This window comes from Phoca vitulina, unplaced genomic scaffold (genome assembly GCF_004348235.1).
Source record: "Phoca vitulina isolate PV1807 unplaced genomic scaffold, GSC_HSeal_1.0 scaffold41, whole genome shotgun sequence".
Taxonomy (NCBI): Eukaryota; Metazoa; Chordata; class Mammalia; order Carnivora; family Phocidae; genus Phoca; species Phoca vitulina.
Window position 1 is genome coordinate 900,663 of NW_022589744.1, and position 23,049 is coordinate 923,711.

General features: G+C 38.9%; 1 protein-coding gene across 4 annotated transcripts in view; it reads right to left on the reverse strand.

Annotated features, from left to right (window-relative positions):
* The window catches only part of CDC27 (cell division cycle 27), a 74,143-nt gene extending 53,979 nt beyond the window's left edge, over positions 1–20,164 (reverse strand). For 3 of the 4 annotated variants that reach the window (XM_032429335.1, XM_032429333.1, XM_032429334.1), the window contains exons 1-2: positions 19,968–20,164; positions 3,945–4,020 (exon numbers count right to left, since the gene is read on the reverse strand). In XM_032429335.1, the coding sequence (XP_032285226.1) occupies positions 3,945–4,020; positions 19,968–19,994 (103 nt within the window). In that variant the 5' untranslated portion in view covers positions 19,995–20,164. The remainder of the gene's footprint in view (positions 1–3,944; positions 4,021–19,967) is intronic. The other variant, XM_032429332.1, reaches the window with a different exon arrangement.
* Between the last annotated feature and the right edge of the window lie 2,885 nt (positions 20,165–23,049).

Here is a 23,049-nt window from a genome sequence, read left to right on the forward strand (position 1 = left end):
AGAGGGTCCTATCCATCTACTTCTTTAGCCCTACGGGGTGTCTTTCCCTAAAACATAGCAGCTACCACCAGTGGCGTGGGAGGCCACGGAGCAAAAGGGAAAACAGGTTACATCTAGTATACCGACTCTGATCAACTAGCACTGTCAGCCAGCAACACCGTGTCCACGAGAATTCCAAGGCTGGTTCCACGGGAGTAAGTAGTATGACAGATTAGTGATGTCTATCATAAATCAGAGTGGCATGTATTTGCTACCCTTTGTAAAATGGAATCAGAAAGATTTGCCCCTTACTGCCTGTGAACACTGGTCTCAGTTTCTTCCTTTCTAAAATGGCAATAGCAATGTCCACTTTATAGGATTATTAAAGATTAAATAAGGAATTAATATTAAGTATGTAAAGAGCCTAGTACATAGTAAGAAATCAATAAATGGTAGAAGTTATGCTTGTCATTATTATTGAATTAGGATAGTATCTGCTCCTGTTGCACTTAAATTCTAAAATCTTCCCTCATAGAAATAAGAGTCAAACAGAGTGATTAGGTTCTACAGTTAACCCCTGAACAATGAGGGGGTTAGGGGCACCTATCCTGCAGAGTCAAAAATCCGCAAGTAATTTTTGACTCCCCCAAAACTTAACTACTAAAAGCCTACTGTTGACCGGAAGCCTTACCGATAACAGTCGATTAACACATACTCTGTATGTTATATGTGTTACATGCTGTATTCCTACAATGAAGTTAAGAGATAAGAAAATCCTATTAAGAAAATCATAAGGGTGGGGGCGCCTGGGTGACTCAGTTGGTTAAGTGTCTGACTCTTGATTTAGGCTCAGGTCATGATCTCAGGGTTGTGGGATCAAGTCCCACGTCGGGGTCCGCAATGGGTTTGGAGCCTGCTTGAGATTCTCTCTCTCTCCCTCTTCCTCCCTGCCCCCCTGCCCTCTCTCTTTAAAAAGGAAAAACAAAAACCATAAGGGAAACACATTTACAGTACTGTATTGAAAAAAATTTGCATACAAGTAGATCTACACAGTTCAAATCTGTTGTTCAAGGGTCAACTGTATACTGAGAGAAACTAACACTTACTGAGCAACTTTCCAAGCGTCAAGTGCTGTATCAAACACAGACAGAAAGTGGACTGAACAGCTTTATGCAGATTCATCTGGAATCCTGCCCCAATTCTATGGGAAAACCTAATCGTCTTAACTGGAAACCACTAATTCACAATCTTCTGGAGCCTAACTATAATAAACTAGAAACTGCCAATCCTTTAATAAACAAATTCAAAAAAGAAAGTATAAGAGAGCAAAACATGAGGGTTGTGTAGGTATCAATGAAAATATATGTAAGTAGATTATGCAAGATAAACCTTGCTTTTATATAATTGAGCAGAGTAGGGTAATCTATTGCATTATCTTCTAAGCCTCTTCTCACTCTTCCATATCTTTTCATTGGGATCTCAGACTCCTGCTGCACAGATCTTCCCCACTCTCCTCTCTGAACTCTGAACTCCTGTTCGCCCTTGAAGGACCTGACAGCACTCTCAAAGGGATGCTATTTCCCTCATATCCCACTTATATCAGAGTCAAGGTAAGGTTTCCTATTCGCTTTTTTTTTTTTTTTAAAGATTTTATTTATTTGTTTGAGAGATAGAGCAAGCATGAGCAGGTGGGAGGGGCAGAGGGAGAGGGAGAAGCAGATTCCCTGCTGAGCAGGGAGGCCTATGCAGGCTTGATCCCAGGACCCTAGGATCACGACCCAAGCTGAAGGCAGATGCTTAACCGACTGAGCCACCCAAGCGCCCCTCCTCTTTGCTTCTTAAAACTATTTCCAAGCATTACTCTTTGCCTGTTTGTGAAATTCCCTGCTCCTGAGTACATACCTTCTCCTTATAACTCTCAGCTACTAAATTCGGGACATTCTGCTTCATTAATAGAAGAATTTTACAACTGGTTGGCTCATGGTCTTCCGCTCCCATGTTATTCCCATACATCTCCCAATTCAACTTCATCTGGAGTTCTGGCACTTCTCTGTATCTTATTTACCAATCCCCTTCTGTGTTAACTTTCCTATATAGCTTCTATTTCCTGGTTCCAGATCTTGTCTATATTCATAATGTTCTTATCTCTTGTCCTTTCTTGTGACACATGCCTGGCAAACCCCTAATATCTACCTTCTTATGCTTGCAGTTAGGTTACTAAGCACTTGCTACTAGTGTAAAATCATACCACTGAGCAGAAAGATTCCACTAGCAATTCATATAAGAACACACAAAACACACAAAAATAAAGCTCATATGTAACCATAAAAAAAATTAAACTTCTTGGCAAGTAATCCAATGGGAATGTCACAAAAAGTAGAAAAACTGAGTTAAGCAAACACACACCTGAGTAAAAAGAAGGCAGCACCGTTTCTGGTTGGGAAGGCTATCTATAGTAAGATGTCAATACTTCTAAATTAATTTAGAGAATTATATGGTTACAGGTCAGCACTGATCAAAATCTTTGTGAAATTTCAAAGCAATAATAAAACACACACAGAAAAATGAAAGGTAAAAAAGGGTAAAGACTTCTTATCAAAGAATGAATTGGAAAGAAAAAAATGATGGGAGACACGCCTTATGAAATATTAAAATACAATATAAAGTGTTAACTAAAAATGGTATGATATTGGATTAAAAACAGATAATTAATGGAAGAGAGGAGAAATTCTGGAATCAGAACAAAATATTTTTTTAAAATTTAATATAAAACCAAGTAAAATACCATGTGGGAGGGAAAAAAAGCATTGTTTATAATATATAATATTGAGTAAATTGATAATATCATGATAAATTCTTTAAATTTTTTTTAAACCACCAACAACCACATATTCACTGTAGTGGTAGAAAGATGGTAATTTTCCAGCTACTGAAGCAATAGGAGAAAGTATAAATGACAAAGCTGATGAGTTAAACTATAAAAAAAATTTTAAATATTGAAATAATAAAACCCAACAGAATTAACATTAAAAAGCAACAATCTGGGGCAGATATATAATAAAGATATAGCGCACAGAAATAGGAATAAATTTAAAACAAACACTTGAGAAAATACCCAGGGTCCCTTATAGTAATAAAAATGCAAAACAAAATACCTCACAATTCTCAAGTAAGCAAAAATACATTAAATTGATCAAATCTGATACGTATAGGATTATGAAGGAAGTCTTATGCTGTTAACATCCCAAATTATTATGCCTCTCTCTGATGGGTTACCAACTGGGGAAAAAGTAATTTGTTGTAGAACTGATCACACTGTTTGAGTTGTAAATTTCATTCTAGAATTTATAACCCAAGAAAATGACTTAAAAGAACAAAAAGCTGTACCTAATTATCTATATTACCATCTTAGAAAGAAAATTACAATAATTAATGACAGAAACAAAACATAGATTACCAGCAGATGTTTACTGAACATTTACTACCATGCCAGAAGGCTGTGCCAAGTGCTTTAAATACATTATCTCATTTCATTCTTCAATGTTATGAAGCAATTATTACTATCTTTATTTGATAGATGAGAAATCTGAAATACTCAGACACTGAGCAACTTGCCCAAGGTACACAACTGCATATTTAAGTGACAGGGTTAAGGGTTTGTACCAAGGCTATAGACTAAATTCTTGCCCTTAGCCACAGAATATAGACTTTTCTAACAAAAAACTTGGAAAAAAATATCTAAAGTTGGAAAATGATTAAGTAAATCATAGTGTAAAACCTGAAACAACTCTACAGTTATTAAAAGTAGCATATAAGATACAGGAAAAAGGTTTTAAGAATTAGTGCCAATCCTAAAGAAAAAACAAAAGTGATCCCCAGAATCTTGTTATATATGTCATAAGAAATGACGGAATTCCATATATTTTATTCACTTATGGTTCTATAGAAATGAAGAGATTACAAACCTTCAGCATACAGTCGTTCTGCAAGGAAAACTGCATCTCGGTAAGCATAGTGGTTTAGTGCTTGCCATATAGCAGCCTGAAAGTAGAGGAAAAAGAACATAAATATACAAACAGAGAGAGTTTCAAAGTAACTCCTAGCAGAGCCTTGCATATAGTAAACAAATCAACAACCCTAGTTTAAGTAATAAAACGTCAATGCCCATCATGCAAACTCCATAGTTTGCTAGACAAGGCTCTTCACAGTATGGCTCCTAACATATCTGAATTTACTCACTCAACTCTCCATGGACATTTAGGCCTCTGTGCCTTTGTACTTCCTTTTCCCCCACAGAGGAATGTGGGCTCCCTCACCTACCTCCTTTTACAAACTGCTCATCCCTAAAGATCCAGCTTAATTAACATCTACTTCATGAAGGTTTCCTAGCTGATTCCTAGCCATTTTTTTGATAAACACATCTCTTCTAGTGAAGCACTCACATTTTGTTATAATTACTTGTTTACAGGTCTGCCCAAACCACTAAACTATACTGCTCTAAACTTACAACAGTGGTTTAAACAATTTTTCATGATATACAAGAAATGTATGTCATCCTCCCCAAAAACTTCCCCACCTATTACCTTTAATGCTACCCTGTTCTCACCCTCTCAAGAAAGCATATTAGGATACAGATAAGTAGAGCGACTATAAGAATAACCTTTAATCTATTTGAATATATTTTTCTATTTTTTTATTTTATTTTAAAAAAGATTTTATTTATTTTGAGAGAGAGAGAGAATCTCAAGCAGACTCCAAGCTGAGCATGGAGTCTGACACGGGGCTTTATCTCACGACCCTGAGATCATGACCTGAGTCGAAATCAAGAGTCAGACTGCTTAACCGACTGAGCCATCCAGGCACCCCATATTTTTCTTTTTTAGAGTTAGAAAACATATCTATAAAGTATATATCAAAAGAATATTTTAAGTAATAACAAATGAAAACATTTAGACCCATGTGCTTCCTGTCTAGCTTAAGAAATAAAATATTACCAATATACTTGAAGGCCCCTCCCTATGTGCTCATCAGTTACATAACCTCTTTCTGAAACTACCACCCTGAATTTTGTTAATCTTTAGGTTGTCTTTACAATTTGTATACATATGTATGTATCATCTTTAAGCAATGCAACATTTAGTTTTCCCTGTTTTTGAATTTTAAATAAATACAAAATAAATATAATCATATTGCATATATTCTGCTATGATTTGCTTTTGTAATCCAATATTATATTTTAAAAATTCATTCTCAATCTATGCAGTTGGAGTTCATTCATTTTGATTGCTGAATAAATATTTCCATTGTATAAATATACCAAAATGTATTTTATCTATTTATGGCATATGAACATATGGGTTATTTCTAGTTGTTTTTTTCCCCCCAGTTATAATAGTGCTGCAAAGAACATTCTCGTTTGTCTCTTGGGGTATCTGTTTAAGAATCTTTCCAAATTAGGATATATATTTAAGAATGAAATTATGGGGCTGCTGAGTTCATGTTCATATACATGTTCATCTTTACTAGGTTACGCAAATTATTCCCAAATTGTTGGTTTAATTTATACTCCTACCAAAATGCATGATTTCCCATTATTCCACATCCTTGTCTACACTACATACTGTCAAAAACATTTTTAAGTGTGTTTATTTATTTATAGTAATCTCTACACCCAATGTGGGGCTCGAACTCATGACCCTGGGATCAAGAGTTGCATGCTCTACTGACTGAGCCAACCAGGTGCCCCTAAATTTTTTCATTTTTACTAGTCTGATAGATATAAAATGCTTATCTCGTGTCTTTTATTAGCATTTCTCTGAATATTTAAATGAGGCTGTGTTCATTGGTAATTTAGTTCATGTTTATTGGTCTTCTGGCAAACGCGTGGTTATGTGTCACACATTTTTCTGTCAGGTGATTTACCTTTTCTTACTATTTTACCCAGCATTTTTAAAAGCACTAAACCAGAGAGGTTTCTTTTAAGTTCCAGTGTGTCATATAACACTAAGTTTTAGTCTATCATATAAATTATGTATATATAAATTATGTGTTCATATATATTTATGTTTTGCCTAGCATTTTTAGGAGCACTAAACCACAGGAGTTTCTTTTAACCTCTCTCGGTTTCTTTTAACTTTTAGACTATCACAAGATATAAAAGTCATCAATTAATTTTTTAAAAATTCATAAACTTATAAATTGAGATATCTTACAACTGATCATGATACAACAGCATTTTTTTTATTTCTAGCATGTATACCAGCTCATAATTTATTGAATAATTTACTAGAGTTACAATAAAACCAGCAAGATGGGATTACCTAATGAAGACCACTAGCTAACATTGTTAACAGTAAAGCTAGATTACATTATAACAAGTAATTAATACGCCTCGGATATAGTAAAAGCTCAAACATTTGAATGAATAAGCAAATGTTTAATAACATTTCTATGGGCATTATTATTATTTTAAAAGATTTTATTTATTTATTTGACAGAGAGAGACACAGCTAGAGCGGGAACACAAGCAGGAGGAGTGGGAGAGGGAGAAGCAGGCTTCCCGCGGAGCAGGGAGCCCGATGTGGGGCTCGATCCCAGGACCCCGGGATCATGACCTGAGCCGAAGGCAGACGCTTAACGACTGAGCCACCCAGGCACCCCTCTATGGGTATTATTAATTATAATTTTTTATATTAAAATCCTAGTAGTAGTTGATGACTTACTTAGCCCAAGGGTGTATTTTTCTATTTCCTCAAGAAAAAAATGGTAAATGAATTTCATTTGGGGTCTCTAGATCCTCTTGTTTAGGCTTACTGTCTATACAGTCTAAATTTTTTTAAAGTCTCAGAGATGTTAATTTGGCCATTTCCATCCAGACACAAGGGAAAGGAAGGAGGGAATTTAAATTTAACTTTGAATAAACTATACTAACCCAGGCAGCATTTTCCCCCTAATGTTAGTGTTCTTAATCCAGTCATTTCCTACTACTTCAAGAACTATCTAAAACTGCTATTCAAAGTGTGGTCCTTGGAGCAGCAACACTAGTTATCTTCTGGGAGTTTTCTGGGAGTGTGGAATCTCAGACCCCATCCCAGACCTACTAAATCAGAACCAGCATTTTAACAAGATCCCCAGGTGATTTATATGCATATTAAAGTTGGAAAAGGACTGATCTAAAAAAGACTTAGTCTAATTAAAAACATCCCTGCTCAACAGACTTCCCAAAGCCAAAGAGGTTGTCTCATCTAATGTTAATTCAAGATGTTATGAATAAAATAATTTCTAATCTTCAGGCCATATCCCTTAGCTTTAAAAGAAAGGCCTGAATTATTCATATTCCAAAGCCTCTTATTTGTAGGTCTTCATGTTCCTTCTTGGCCCCAACCCATTTCTTACACCTAATAAAATATCCTACATACTAATATAAATGAATCACAATACCATCTCCTTTCATAATCCCCCAAATTAGTTGGGCTACAAAGAAATCTCCCTTTGGTCTAAAATGTACCATTTCACTCTCCCCCAATATTTTCAGAAGTAGTTGGCATAACCTATAGGATGATTCCAACAGTATACACAAAAATACGACTTATCTGCTTTAAATAAGAGAAATCCTAGAATTTTCAGATACTTATAAACTCCATACTAAAGATAATTTGCTGTCCCAAAGCCTGATTGATCCCAACACCCCTTCTCATAATTTCCAGAAGACAAAGGGGTTCATACAATTGTAATTTTGCCACACTTCAGTTCTCTGCCAGCTGCCATATATGCTTATTTCTGGAATACTTCCATATGATTTAATCCCATAATGTCCCTCAATCTCATAGAAAGGAATACTTAAAATACTGAAATATCATACTACACTAAAAAACACTCATTCATAATTGGAAGGTCCTCTATTACTTGGGAAGTAAAATAGATGGAAGAGAAAAAAGAGAAGACCATAAATACCAACAGGACCTTAAGAAGGACTGTTAGATCACTATATGATTCTTCCCCAATTAGAGCCACCTAAGTAAGAAAGATACCAAAGACAAGCTGTGCTGAAACAGCCAGAACCCCCAATAAAATGTTCCATATTGCTAATAATTCTTCCACATACCATTAACCAAGGATCTGAGGTTCCTACTCCTTATAACTCCTTGACTTTTTTTTTTTTTTAAGATTTATTTATTCATTTGAGAGAGAAAAAGCACGAGTGGAAGGGACAGAGGGAGAGGGAGAGAGAATCTCAAGCAGACTCTGTGCTGAGTGCAGAGCCTGACATGGGGCTGGATCTCACGACCCAAGATCATGATCTAGGCCGAAACCAAGAGTCAGACACTTAACCAACTGAGCCACCCAGGCACCCCTCCTTGACTTTATTTCTGATAACATTTGCCTGTGGTGGATTTCAACAATATCCTCAGCTATTTAGAGTACAAAGGTATACTATTACTGCCTGAGTACATTTTTTTACTGACTCCAGCATGATTGACCATGAATGAAAACCAATGGGCAGGGGATAGTGGTATCTTTTCTTTAAATTTTCTGAACTGGAGAGTTCTAGTACTCATTCATTCAATAAATATTTACTGAGTCCCTACTATGTGCCAGGCACTTTTTAGACTCTAGAGTAATTAACAAATAGCTTCTGTTCTCATGGAGTACCTTTCAGTGTTGTTCCTGTCTAGATCAGTGGCTATCAATTCTTGCTTGACAATGCTCTACCTCAAATCCACTGCATCACAATCCCTGGAAGCTGGGATTGAGCTTAGATGTCTTTATTTTGAAACCTTTTCACTGGTAAGCATTCAGTGCTCAGAATCATTTTGTTTTTAAAAGATTTTATTTATTTATTTGAGAGAGAGAGAAAGAGCGAGAGAGAGGACAAGTGGGGGTAGGGGGAGAGGGAGAAGCAGACTCCCCACTGAGCAGAGAGTGCAATGTGCGGCTCCATCCCAGGACCCTGGAATCATGACCAGAGCCAAAAGCAGATGCTTAACCAACTGAGCCACCCAGGTGCCCCTCAGAATCATTCTTTTACTCTTCTAGATAAGTAGTTCTCCATCCTTTTACAGCACACTCTTTTGTGAAAACTTGTAAAAGCTATGGACCTTCTTTCCAGAAAAAAGCACATGTACATATATATAATATATATATAATATATATATACACACACAGAAAAATCGTGTATAGTGTTAGGGGTTCACAGATATCCTGGTTCATTAAGTATCTCTGGTCTAGCTGATGGGAGACAGTATTAGAGCCTGATACATAATAGGTTTCAATAAATATTTGTAGGATTGAATTTAGATTTTGAAAGAAAGGAGAAGAGACAAGTTACTGACCTAGAAAGGTACTTTCTCTTTTGCATACAGGAGACTACTACAGTACTAGGGCCTGGAGGAGCACTGCTGCTGCCAGAATTAGGAGAAACTCAAAAACATCTTTTACCACATAAGGTCACAGATGCTGGGTTAAGTATACATGAAATAATGAATGTATTGGTAAATCAATTTGGGTACGTTATGGATTTAAACGGTTTGAATGGGCTAGTGTCTAACAATTATTTACAGAACTGCACCTAAAGAATGGTATCTAGAATCTATTCCCACTTTCCTAGTCCCATTCCATAACAATCTTCTTCCCTTTAAACCCTTAGCCTTCTAAATGGTCTTCCTGCCTATAAGCTGTAAGGTAATCTGCCTGTCCCAGAATTACATTCCTCAAACATAAATATCATCACTGCTAAACAGAAGATGATAGTGAAAGGCCTGGGTTCAAAAATCCATGTTCCACGACTTACTAGTTCTGTGTTTTGGGCAAGTAACAATGTCTCAAGTCCTAGTCTCTAAAACATTAGAGTCCAGTAAAGTACATAATAGTTCCTAGCACATACTTAATAATTACTCAATAAATTTTAGCTGTGCCATCTTCATTATCATCATGTCTTCCTCCCTAATCAAAACCTTCTAATGATTCCTCTTGGATAGCTCCACAAAGTTTACAAAATATCTACAGAACAAAGCACAAACTCCTTAGTAAACTATTCAAATCCCACCTGGCTTTAATCTCCCTTTTTCAGCTCTTCCCACATCTCACCAAAGCTGCCCATGGTCTAGAACCAGAAAAAGCCTCCATCAGTCCCTAAACATTCACTATATTTTCATACTATAGAGTCTTTGCCTGTTTGAGTTATCCTTTGTCTTTAACTTCTATCTCCTGAAATTTTAGTCATCCTTTCTTCAAAATTCAGCTTACATGTTCTTCTGTCTTTCCATGAAGACTTTACTGATCTATCCCTTGCAATATTATTTACTCAATCCTTTGAGGTTCTAGACCATTTTGTTCATACTTTTAAAAATATCAGGCTGTGAGCATCCGTGTGGCTCAGTTGGTAAAGCATTTGACTCTTGACTTTGGCTCAGGTCATGATCTCAGGGTTGTGAGACTGAGCCCTGCACTGGACATGGAGCCTGCTTAAGATTCGCTCTCGCTCTCCTTTTGCCTTCCCCCTTCCCCTGGCGCATGTGCACGTGCACTCTCTCTCTCAAAAAAAATAAATAAATAAAAATAAAAACTATCAGGCTGTTTATTAGATTTGGTTATATTATTTGTTTAACTAGGTTGCAACTTCTTGAAGAAAAAAGCCAGATTCTATTTTCTCTATAATTCCCTGGTTATACTACCTAACTTGTTATTTCCCTAGTTATCCTAGATAACTGCCTTTAAACATAGTGCAGGCTCAATAAATGTTTGTAGAATGAGTATTTGTTTTGGAACTTTGAATCTATTTTCCACTTACTGAACTATAAATTTTTAGAAACCCGATCTGGAGATAAAATACAAGGTAAGGCATTCTTAATATAATTACCTTTTACTAATATGAATAAAAGGGAACATTAATGTTGACAATATAAAACAGTACAAAATAACATCTAGCTGTTTCTTCCTTGACACAACAAGCTTAACATTAAAAAGCAAGGGAGCAAGAATCTGGTGAGGAAATACCAGTCAGTCTGACAAAGGGGTTGGAATAGATCAGGTTTGGGGGCAACAAAATTTCTTAATGATGTGATCTATTAATACCTGAAAGATATTCAGATTTTTCTGGTTAATAGCAACCTAGATCATGTCATATACTTCCCTTCATACCATCAGATCATTTGCCTTATCATCTTGCTCAATATGCCCACCACTTCTGAAGCACATCATTTATCCATCCAGTAAACATTTAATGAGCATATGCTTTGTCTGCTATATGATCCTGATGTCAGTAAAAAAATAACATAAAAAACAACTGGGCGCCTGGGTGGCTCAGTAGGTTAAGCGTCCAACTCTTTTTTTTTTCTTTTTAAGATTTTATTTATTTATTTGTCAGAGAGAGAGAGAAAGAGGGAGAGAGAGAGGAAAAGCAGAGGGATTGGCAAAGGGAGAAACAGGCTGAGCAGAGAGCCCCATGTGAGACTGGATCCCAGGGTCCTGGGATCATGACCTGAGCTGAAGGCAGATGCTTAACCAACTGAGCCACCCAGGTGTCCCTAAGCCTCCAACTCTTGATTTCAGCTCAGGTCATGATCTCAGGGTCGTGAGATCGAGCCCTGTGCCACGCAAGGCACTCAGCAGGGAGTCTGCTTGAAATTCTCTCTCCCTCTGCTCCTCCCCTAACCCCATGCTCGCTCACTCTCTCTTTCTCTCTCTCGAATATTAAAAAACACACACACACACACACACACAAAACACAAACATCAAAAAATAACTTGAGAGAATCAAGTTCTTCAGGTGGGCTGTACAAAGCCAATATATTGGATTTTCAAATCTCTGCCCACAATAAATTATGAATTTTGAATTATGAATTCAAAATTATGAATAAGCCAGGCATTATTCCATAGGCACCTATTTGGTCACTGTCATTGTGGCCACTGTGCTTTTTTTTTTTTTTTTTTTTAAAGATTTTATTTTATTTATTTGACAGAGAGAGAGAGACAGCGAGAGAGGGAACACAAGCAGGGGGAGAGGGAGAGGGAGAAGCAGGCTTCCCGCGGAGCAGGGAGCCCGATGCGGGGCTCGATCCCAGAGCCCTGGGATCATGACCTGAGCTGAAGGCAGACGCTTAACGACTGAGCCACCCAGGCGCCCCTGCTTTTGTTTTAAGTTTATTTATTTAAGCAATCTCTACACCCAATGTGGGGTTTGAAATCACACCCCAAGATTAAGAGTCACATGCTCTACTGACTGAGCCAGCCAGGTACCTCTGGGCTTTTGTTTTTTTATCAAACAACTGGGAAGATGAACCTTAGAACAAAAATACGTGGTGCTGGCAAGGAGTGAATGTAACAGCAGGTTAAGTATACTACAGAATCTCTGCTATCTGGCCTACATCTCCTCTGTACTAGGACACAGAAAAGACATAGATAAAAGGTAATGTGATAAACTATGAGTGTTTTCCTCAGAGAACTTCAACATTTGCACTGAGAATAACACAAAAAAAGTCATTCAGAAAACAACAGGCTAAAGGGTGTTCAAATCTAATTTGACTCAACAATTTCTTGAATGTTTAATATATTCTCCCAACTACCAACTCACAGCAGATGAACCCTAACCCTAACTCTCTAACACTTGCTAATCAAGATGATCAAGAGCTTCATTTTAATCATCTGTAAAATAGGATAAAAACACTACCTTTGAGATAAACCTAGTACAGTACTTGGCTGAATTCTAAACCTCTGTAAGAATGTATCTGTCCCTCTGGTGTTCCACCAGACCATACATGACCTAGGGTTCTGATACCATGCATATAGGTATCTTTCAAAATGATACTCATTTAAATTAGGCAACTACAATAATAATGAAAGGAAGAAACTCAATTTACTTTCTAAGGCAGACCATTTCCCCCCCTGGATTACTTTAATAGTATCTTATTTGTCTTCTCTGAATTCTTTTCCACCCTATGATCCATTCTCTCTCTGTGCGCTTTTCACAAATCAGATCTGATCATATTATCCCTTTGCTTGAGATCATTCACCGGCTTCTCATTGTTCTTAATAAAAATCCAAAGCACCAAACCAGGGAGGGTGGTATAGTCCATGTTTACCTATCCAATTCACTTTGTATCATGTTCTCTTATGTTCTCCATGTCAGGACGACCTTCGTTCAACTCCTCAAACCTGCCAGGTTACCTTCCTGCCACAAGTCCTTTAAATATACACATAATTCACTTTACCTGGCACATTCCTCTTCTCCTCCAAACTATGCAAAGTTGATTCATTCTTTGGACTTCTTTCTCAGGGAATGCTTTTTTGGGGGACCTCTGATGAGGTCAGGTATCCTTATAACACACTCTAACAGCATCAAGTACCTGTCCTTTGTAATACTACAGGAGGAGACTAGTTGAGTGATGTCCTCCTCACTGTAATAAAAACTCCAGAAAGGTAGGGACTACATCTGGTTTGGCTCATTATTGGATTCCCAGCAGCTGTTATGTACTTAAGCAAATGCTTAACTAATGTATGTTGAATGAGTAAAAAACTGATCTTTGATTTCTGCCAGTCCTCCCACTCTTAGCATCTTAGGTTAGTCTTAGCCTTAAGTTTCTCTGTATTATTATGCGATTGATCCTTGGACAACATGGGTTTGAACTATACAGGTTCACTTACATGTGGATCTTTTTCAATAAATACAGTACACTACTGTAAATGTATCTTCCCTTCCTTATGATTTTCTTAACATTTTCTTTACTCTAGCTTTATTATAAGAATATAGTATATAATACATATATAAAATATGAGTTAATCAACTGTTAATGTTATTGGCAAGGCTTCCGGGCAACAGTAGGCTATTAGCAGCTAAGTTTTTGAGGAGTCAAAAGTTATACTCAGATTTTCAACTGCATGGGAGGTCAGTGCCCCTAACTCCCGCATTGTTCAAGTGTCAACTGTCCAATAGTTAAGGATCTCTGGAAATCTCTATTGAAAGAAACTCTGTGGCACATAGAATTATTCTTTTGTAATGAGAATAATTACCACCTAATTACTCCTTTATAAAATATGGGGATTTCCTACGAATCTACTTGTTTAATTTTGTTGTAAATGAAAGAACATGTTGAATAGAAAGAATATATCCAGGACTTACTTTTGGAAGTATGTGTTCTAATTTGTGGGCCAGCACTTCCCAGAGTGTGACTTCAGGGGAAAAATTTAACTTTTCTGAGCCTCAATTTTCTCTTCTGGAAAATAGAGCTCTATTTCTTGGACATGGATTAAATGACATGATACATATATGGTGTTCCTGGCAATAGTAGACACTTAAACCTTATCCTTTCCTGTCTCCCAATATAAACAAATTCAATAAATCTACAGTTTATCTGCCACAGCATATCTGCCACAATTGCTTATTTTGTTAACATATAAGCCACAAAAAACCCAAATGGTTCATCAGCTAACTTAGTACTACTGATCACCAGGAAGATTTGACACATATATACGATGGCCATAAAGTCCTAGAACTTTGGATTTTTTTCTGTCCTATTAAAACTAAAGAAATGAAAAAGTATCATAATCAAAAGTTCTACCCATTTCTGATATAAAAATCAAACTTTGCTCAGAAGAACATCATTCCTTTATTACCAATTCTTTAGAGGGTCAGAAAGTGATAGTAAAGACAGCCAACTCAAACTCTCATATACCCCAGACATATACCTTGCCGCTTGGAAAACCCCACATACAGCTTCCATCACTACTCTGCTCAGGCACCTCAAAGTTCCTTAGTGATGGCGTCTCTTTGGGAGGAACAGGGAGGGAAATGGATTATTTTCTAAGGCACTACAGATGGGTAGCTTATGAGGAGCGGGGCTAAGATTATCCCCTTGGCTAGTTATCTACTTCTGTTTAACTGCTGGTGTGGACCTGCCCCTAAAAGCATATCATTCAGCGCATCACCTCAGGAATTCTACAAATTAAAGCCAGATAGATGAAATGCTGCCAAAGTTATGAAGACAAACAGAGCAACACTGCCCCAACCTCAAAAAAAAAAAATTTTTTTAAAGAGAATTCCTACTGATTAAATGAATGGGTTAGTCCTAGGTTGCAAGAATTTAAAAGATGAATCAACATAAATGAAATGGCAAAGTTCCTTCCTTGCTTGCTCTTCTTAAACAGGTAGTATTATTTAAAATGTAAACAAACCTCTATTAATTGTACAACTAATTCAGTCTTAAATGTGACCATATAAATTACTTTGTTTTATTCTTATTTTTGTCAAAAGAAAATAGCTGCCCTTTTTTGGACCATAAAAGAAATGGATACTAAAAGCTTCAGACAAGATAAGAAGGTATAAGGAAAAAAAAAAAATCACTGTGGAATTTTCCTGTTATATGTTACAATCTAATTTCTAGAACTCTAATTTAGTTTAGGTATACATCAGTGGTTCTCCATCTGGGTGATTTTGCCCCCCCCCCCGGGATATTTAGTAATGTCTGGGCAGGGGGCATTTTTGGTAGTCACAAATGGAGGGGGCACCTAGTTGGTAGAGGCCAGGGAGGCTGCACAACACTCTACAATACATAGGACAGAGTCCCCCACAACAAAGAATTAGCTTGCCCCAACGTCAATAGTGCCAAGAATGAGAAACCCTGGTGTACATTACCATGTAATTGCATTATTTTACTAGCCTGTATGTCTCCCTAACTCTTATCTTGTCCCTCCTTCCCAATAGCACCAAATTAATCTTCCCAAAGCAGTGCTTTCATTACAAATTCTTCTGTTCAAAACTTATAATGGCTATTTATTACCAAGACCTTAAAACCCCTCAACCTGGATGTTAAGTCCTGTATAATCTGATTCTCCCTGGCTAGCAAAACCTTATCTCTTCCTGCTCTCAATTCCCATTCTAACCAAGGCTATGATATTTTACCATTTTTTTTTTTGGTTTTGTTTTGTTTTTGGTTCCTGAACACCATTCTCAAATTTGGGCTTTTGCTCATGCTGTTCCATGCCAAAAACATTCTTTCTCTTCTTTACCAATTCAAACCCTTCCCATCTTCTAAAGCTTTAAGTTCTACTCCATCAAGAAACCCTTCCTATTTTTCCAGTCTACAAGGATCTACTTCCTAAATTTATTAGTATCTGTACAATCAAATACATACTGACTTGTAACATTAGCCAATTGTTCCTGTTAAACATTCTTACCCTCCCAACAAGACTAGACCCCTCAAAAGATCAGAGGTTATGTCTCCACATTTCTACTGGTTGGCTTCACAAATATCTCTAACTTATTTTGTTCAAAACAGGTTGTCCTCCTTCAGATTTGTCCCCCTATCAAAGGATTCTTCATTTATTAAATGGTGCCACTAAAATGAAATCCAGGCAGCTGTTCTTGATCCCCATGCTCTCCCATTCAGTTTCCATTTCTCCTTGGTCCTACCTCCAAAACATCTCTTGAATATCAACCTCTTTCCTACTCCACTACTACCACTTTAGTCTAAGTTACTTTCATCCTAAGACTGTTTTTACTTTTGCCTCCTTCCTCTCATTACATTTCACATATAGTAACCAAGAGATCTAACATCTACATCAGATCAAGTCAATCCTCTTCTGAAAATCCTTCAAGGACTCCCCACACACTTAGAATGAAAACTGAACTTCTTATAATGGCCTCCCATTAATATGCAACTCCAGCCACACTGGCCTCCTTTCAATTATTTCAATGCCAAGTTCTGCTATGTCTTAGGGACTTTGCACATGCTGTTTTCTCTTCCTGTAATGCTCTTCAAATTACTATTTCCTTCTCAACCTTCAGATCTCAGCTTCAATGTTATTTGCTCAAAAAGGACTTTCCCAACACCATTTTTAGAGAAGATTTTCATATGTCTTTTATATTCTTCTGTGCTTGGTAAATAACTGGTGTATAACATTCTTTCCAATTTGATTTTTTCATTGAGACTGCTTCTTAACTTTTTGCTGTTTTGCAGTACCTCTTTTGGTAGTTCAACTGCAAACCTGACACCTGGGCTTAGGTTAAGTCCCTCCTATTAGGTCTCTCTCCTAACACCCTATTTATAGTGCCCTTATCACAGTTTGTAATTATTAATTTGTGATTATTTGTCTAATGCTTTCTCTATAGACCATAAGCACAAAAAGGGCTATGTCAGGACACTAGTCCATAAAGGAATTAAATTATCATATAGTTGCAATGACCTCCTCCTCCACCCCATTCCCCAAAGCTTATCCTCTCAGTTCAGTACTATGTAGCACAGTCTTCAAGATATTATATTGTACCTAAATATAAGGCAATCTCCTATTTTCCAAAAGAAAATTTCATAAACAAATGTGTTCAGCTAACTTAAGTATGTAAGTTTTTTGAATAAAGACCAAATAGTCAAATGCCTATTGATTTATTAATTTAGTTACACATATATATTTTAAAAATCACAGAATATGTAGTATTTAGAAATTTTTTTCTATTTTCATTGAACAACTTTACTAAAACTGTTCACATCTACCTTTGATATCAACAAAGCCTTTTTTTTTTTGTCATCTAACACAATTTTCCTGAATACAACACCTTCAATTCTAAGTTATTTGAAATATGGTACCCTTTGAATCCATATTAGAATGCTGTAACCGTACGGGTGCCTGGGTGGCATAGTGGGTTAGGCGTCTGATGCTTGGTTTCAGGTCAGGTTGTGATCTCAGGGTCGTGGGATCAAGCCCTGTGTCGGCCCCATGTCAGGCTCCAAGCTCTGCATGGAGTATGCTTGGGATTCTCTCTCCCTCTGCCCTCTCAAATAAATAAATCTTAAAAAAAATTAAAAAAAAAAAATGCTGTCCCTGTACATCTTATTCCAAGCCAAAAGTATTCCTTCACTATCTAAATGATCTGTAAAACAGTACTATGTGTATAGTATCCACTTACTATACTGCTTATTGAGGCGATTTTTACAAGCCTTGTTTTTAACTTCAACACTTCTGTGAAGTTCTATCCCCAGGAATAATTGATAAATCCATTAAAATGTCTTCGCTTTTTTAAAAATCATTTTCATCACTACGTCAAAAACTAATGATGTATTGTATGGTGACTAACATAACATAATAAAATAAAATTTAAAAAAATAAAATCAATTTCATCAGGTGAATTTTATAAATATCCAAATTAACACTGATTGAAGTCATTTAGGCTAGTGTGTCTTCCCCAGTTATATTAAAAATAATTGACAGAATTTCTGCCTCATAATAGGAGAGATGTTTGTAAAGACTCATATATTAAGTAATGCTTTTCTATGAGACAATTTGGAGGAGGAGCTAAGATTTAGGCTTAGGTGGTTTATCAGACTGGCTATTCCATGGTAAAAACCCTGAAGTGCATTACTGCTAAGAGTAAGGAAAAAAGAGTAAAGCTGATGGGTATCATCTAGGAGTAGGCTACACATTTCTTTTCTTCTCCATGTTTTTATACAAATTGAAATTGTTATTAAATAGTGGTTAAAGGCTAACAATGAAACTAGTTTATCATTTGAGAAGACTACTGGGGCCAAAGAAAGCAAATGTATCATTAGTTAAGACAAAATTACAAGAATATGAAACAGAAATTAAACAACTTGAGTGATCTGCTTATCCATTTAAGAAGGTACAGATAACTTTTAATTTCACATTAGGCCTCAAAAAAATAATCTTAAAAGGGACTCTTTACCAGGAAGAGGAATTTGTATGGCAAGAAATAGCTTTGGAAGCATTGATACAACTTACAAACAGGTAAATCTCCTAAGACAGAATCCCACGTTACATTAGTTCAAATACTAATAGCTGTTATATGTAAAGAGCTGTATGTAAAGAAGAAGCCAACTGGGAGAAATTTCTATCTCATCCTGCGAAGAAAAACTAAGGAAATACGGACGTGGCGATGCATTAAAATATTTATCATTTGACATCACAGGCCTATTAAGGGTAATGTGAAGTAATTTCTAAAATCGATTTGCTTTGTAACTTCAAAATAAAGCAAGCCCATAACTCAATGACAGCAGCTGGTAGAGGTCAACCCTTCTATTCAAGGCAAAGATCCTACGGTGAGTCTCCCAGACCTGGTCCATCAGTAAGGGACAAAAGATTCAGTTTCTTGAGATGGCAGGGGGAAAATGACTTGGCACTGCATCACACTTCAAATCCAATAGGGTTTCTCCCATGCCCACAGAGCACTGTGCGTCAAAGCATACCCTGGTGTCGTAAGGACAGTGAAATGGATGTAAAAACCCTGTCTTTCATTTCCTGAACGCCTTATCAACATGCACAATAAAACACTCCTGATCCCCATCACAGGTCACGGGGAAAACCCCCAGATTTGCCGTTGCCACCCCCTCCCCTCGTAGAGGTGCTTGCTCCTCAGCACTGGGCCTTGGAGTTTTCTCTTCCCAGATCATTGTGTGGGGGGGGTGGGGGCGGTGGGGGGGTGGAATTCACTGAGCGAGGAAAGCAACGTGGGCTAGGAAGTCTGTTACCAAAACAGAAATCGGGATTAAAAATACCGATCCTATCGTCCCTCCACCTTCTCCTCCCAGAGCACAAAAACAAAACCAAACACCCCCCGCCAACTTGCCCCACCATTACGAAGGTAGCCCAAGCTCTGATCAAAGGTGCATCCCAATCATCCTCCGGGCGAGAGAGCACCTGGGGCGAGTTTTCGGCCCCCCCCCCCCGTCCCCCCCCCCCCGCCCGCCCGCCCCTCGTCTCTCACCCCAGCCGGGGCCAGGCCCCTGGACTGACAGGAGGGGCCGGCCGGACGCTGGCATTATCGCCGAACCGCGCTCACACGGGTGGAAGCAACGCAGGACCTGAGGTAACACGACTCGGGCTGCGGGCAAGGCCTCCGAGCCGACGAGAAGACAGGCAGGACCCGGCAGCAGGGGAGGCGGGAGAAGCAGCCGGGCCTAGGCCGCACCAGGCCGCGGAGTGGCCATACGCGGCTTCCCGGCCGAGGCTGCGAGCCAAGCCTCAGCGCTGCGGGGTTATCATTACCTGGACGGGTTCCTGCAGCACCGTCATCCTTGAGGCTCAGGCCCACTTTCTGCAGTGCCTCAGGCCCCCCCCGTAGCGGCTCCGGCCCGGCCAGCCCCGGCTCATTTAAACTCACCAGCGACCGTTACCGGGGGATGGGGGAGGCCGAGCGATTACCGAGTACCTCCGAGCGGTACACGGAAATACCCGAAGTGGAGAGATCCGCGCGGGAGCCAGACGGAAAAGCCCGAAGGAGGCCGGAAACGCCCGAGGCCGATCGGCGAAGGAGGAGACCGTTGCCGAAAATTGTCGAGGATTCCCGGAGACTACCGAGTGCGATCCAGAACGTAGTTTTCTCCTTTCGGCCACGCCTTCACTCACGCACGCCACGCCCAATCGGCCACCCTAGGCTGGGCCACGCCCAATCGGCGGCCGGCCGGCTGGGCGTGGCTTGCCGAAGCGGGCGGGGAGCGTTACGTGGCCGGACTACCGTCTCCACTCGCCACTCAATCTCTGCGGATCAGTTGATGCGCGGTAGATCAAGCAGAGGGTAAAACACGAGAGTTTGGGGCTGACTTTAATCAAGAAGTATTTGTCTGTTGAGTTTAGTTCATTCATCATTCCAGAAGTACCTATCATGGCTCAAAGGGAAATAGGAAATTTGGAAGGACTGCCACCCTTCAAAGATTTAGTATGGACCGGAGCTGTCCACACTGAAGAGTTTACGGTCTCTTTAAAGGAGAAACAATGTAACAGAGTGCTACGTTATGTGGTGCCTACTATAAGTGAGGTCAAAACTAAGAGGAGAGGGAAATAAATTGGGATTAAGATGAGGAAAGTTTCATGGAAGGAAAAAGGGAGACTTAAACTGGACTCTGAATGATGGGTAGAAGTAGAAGACTGGCAGGCGAAGGGAAGCAGAAATGAGATCAGTCTGGTAAGAGTTAAGGCATTAACTGGAAATAATTACTTAGGTGACCAGATCATGGAAAATCTCAGAAGGCTGGCAGAAATTTTTATTCTGTTGGGAAATCCGGAGGCTTGATTTTGAATTTTACCTCTGGCACTAACTAGTTTTAGGTCCTTAGGCAAATCACATCTCTGAACTTCTATTTCCTTAGTCTGAAAAAGATGACTAAAGGAATTAAATGAATTGATGTGTCTAATAGGTTCTCTCAAATTTCCTTCCTATTCCCTCTCCCCCCAAAATGTGTGAACCAATGAACTATTAAAATTTTGTTTTTGTTTTTTTTAAAGATTTTATTTATTTATTTGACAGAGAGAGCAACAGCAGGAACACAAGCAGGGGGAGTGGGAGAGGGAGAAGCAGGCTTCCCGCGGAGCAGGGAGCCCGATGCGGGGCTCGATCCCAGGACCTCTGGGATCATGACCTGAGCCGAAGGCAGACGCTTAACGACTGAGCCACCCAGGCGCCCCTAAAATTTTGTTTTTTGGTAGATGATGAAAACAGTTTTTGAAAGTTACTTGTCTAATCTAAGGCCTAGGTCTGTAAGTCAAACCCCATCCCTTCTCATTGATTAAAGAAAAGACACAGGGCGCGCCTGGATTCAAGGGGAGGAGAAATAGACTCCACCTCTAGATGGGAGGAGTAGCAAAGTGACACTGCAAAAGGCTTGTGCCCTGGAGGGATTGATTGCTGGACCATCTTTGGAAACAATCTACCAGATATGAGATGAGAATCTAGTAGTGGTAATGGAAAGAAAGAGGTGGGTAAGAGATATCACCCTTAAAATTTGATGCTTTGAACTGAACGCAACACTCCATGTTTATTCTAATTAATGCAGAGAATGATGAGACTCTTGCTTTTATTATCTGGATGACTTCTATTAGACTAAAGTTGTATTTGCATTTTAAACTGTCACATGACATTGTTTGTTCATGCTAAGCTTGTGGTCATTTTACACACACAGCTCTCTCTTTTTTTTTTTACACACAGCTCTTTTTCACTCAACATGCTGCCAACCCAAGTCTTGTACTTGTGCAGTAGATTCTTGTAAACTTGAATGTAGGAACTTACAACACAGCATATAATGATGATATTTTTTGTGTGTGAAAATGTGTATCTAGAGTCAGCGTTTAAAGAGACCATGATGCTTGGCGTTCTGGCTCTGAAGCTTAGAATTTGCTTAACGCACACCCTCCACCCACCCCCACCCCCCGCCCCAAAACGCATCTCTTTTCTAACTGTTCTTCACTGGGCTAATACATCTGTTGTGATTTTCTGCTCATCCATAACAAGGCCACATTGTTTGAAGTTAGGCTTTGGTGGGATCTTTTAAAGCATTTTTACTTCCTTCTGTGTTCCTGATTGACCTACTTAAACTTGCCATCCAGCAACCACTGGAGCATCCTGCTGTCATCCATTATCCACGTATGTTTAGCTGGGGAGCAGATCTGGGTTGCAATAAGCATTATTCCAAACATGGTAAATTATCTCTTCTCTTTAGCCTGCCTCTTGGTTTGTTTCATGTTCAATCAGATTCGGAGTTTGGCTTTTAGCGAACTATTCAAGAAGCTAGACTTGGTATCATTGCCAAGATGCAGGTCCCACTAAAACATAGCCCCACTAAAGCAAGCTTACTCTTCCGAATTCCTTCAGCCCCCCTTATCTGTACCCTTCTTTTGTCCCTGTTGAAGCTGCTGTCTTATCCTTCTTCTATTACCTGACCTTGAGGCTTTTACCCCTGTGTTTCCTCCTCCTTCTTGGCCAAATCATCCCCTTCCTTTGGCATCTCTGATCACACAGTCTCCTGGTTTTCCTCCTACTGCTCTGTTCTCATCAGTTTCTTTTGCCCCCCACCTCCCAATATTAGAATGCTTCAGGGGCCATTCTAGGCCTTCTCCTCACCCTATGCTTCCTTCCTTTGCAAACCCATCCATTCTCTTGGCCTCCAGTTTCATCTAAAATTGTTCCAGGGGCACCTGGGTGGCTCAGTCGATCAAGCCTCTTGATTTCGGCTCAGGTCATGATCCCAGGGTTGTGAGATTGAGCCCCAAGTCAGGCTCCGAACTGGGCTTGAAGCCTGCTTAAGATTCTCTCTCTCCTTCGCCCTCTGCCCCTCCCCCACTTCCCTCTCTCAAG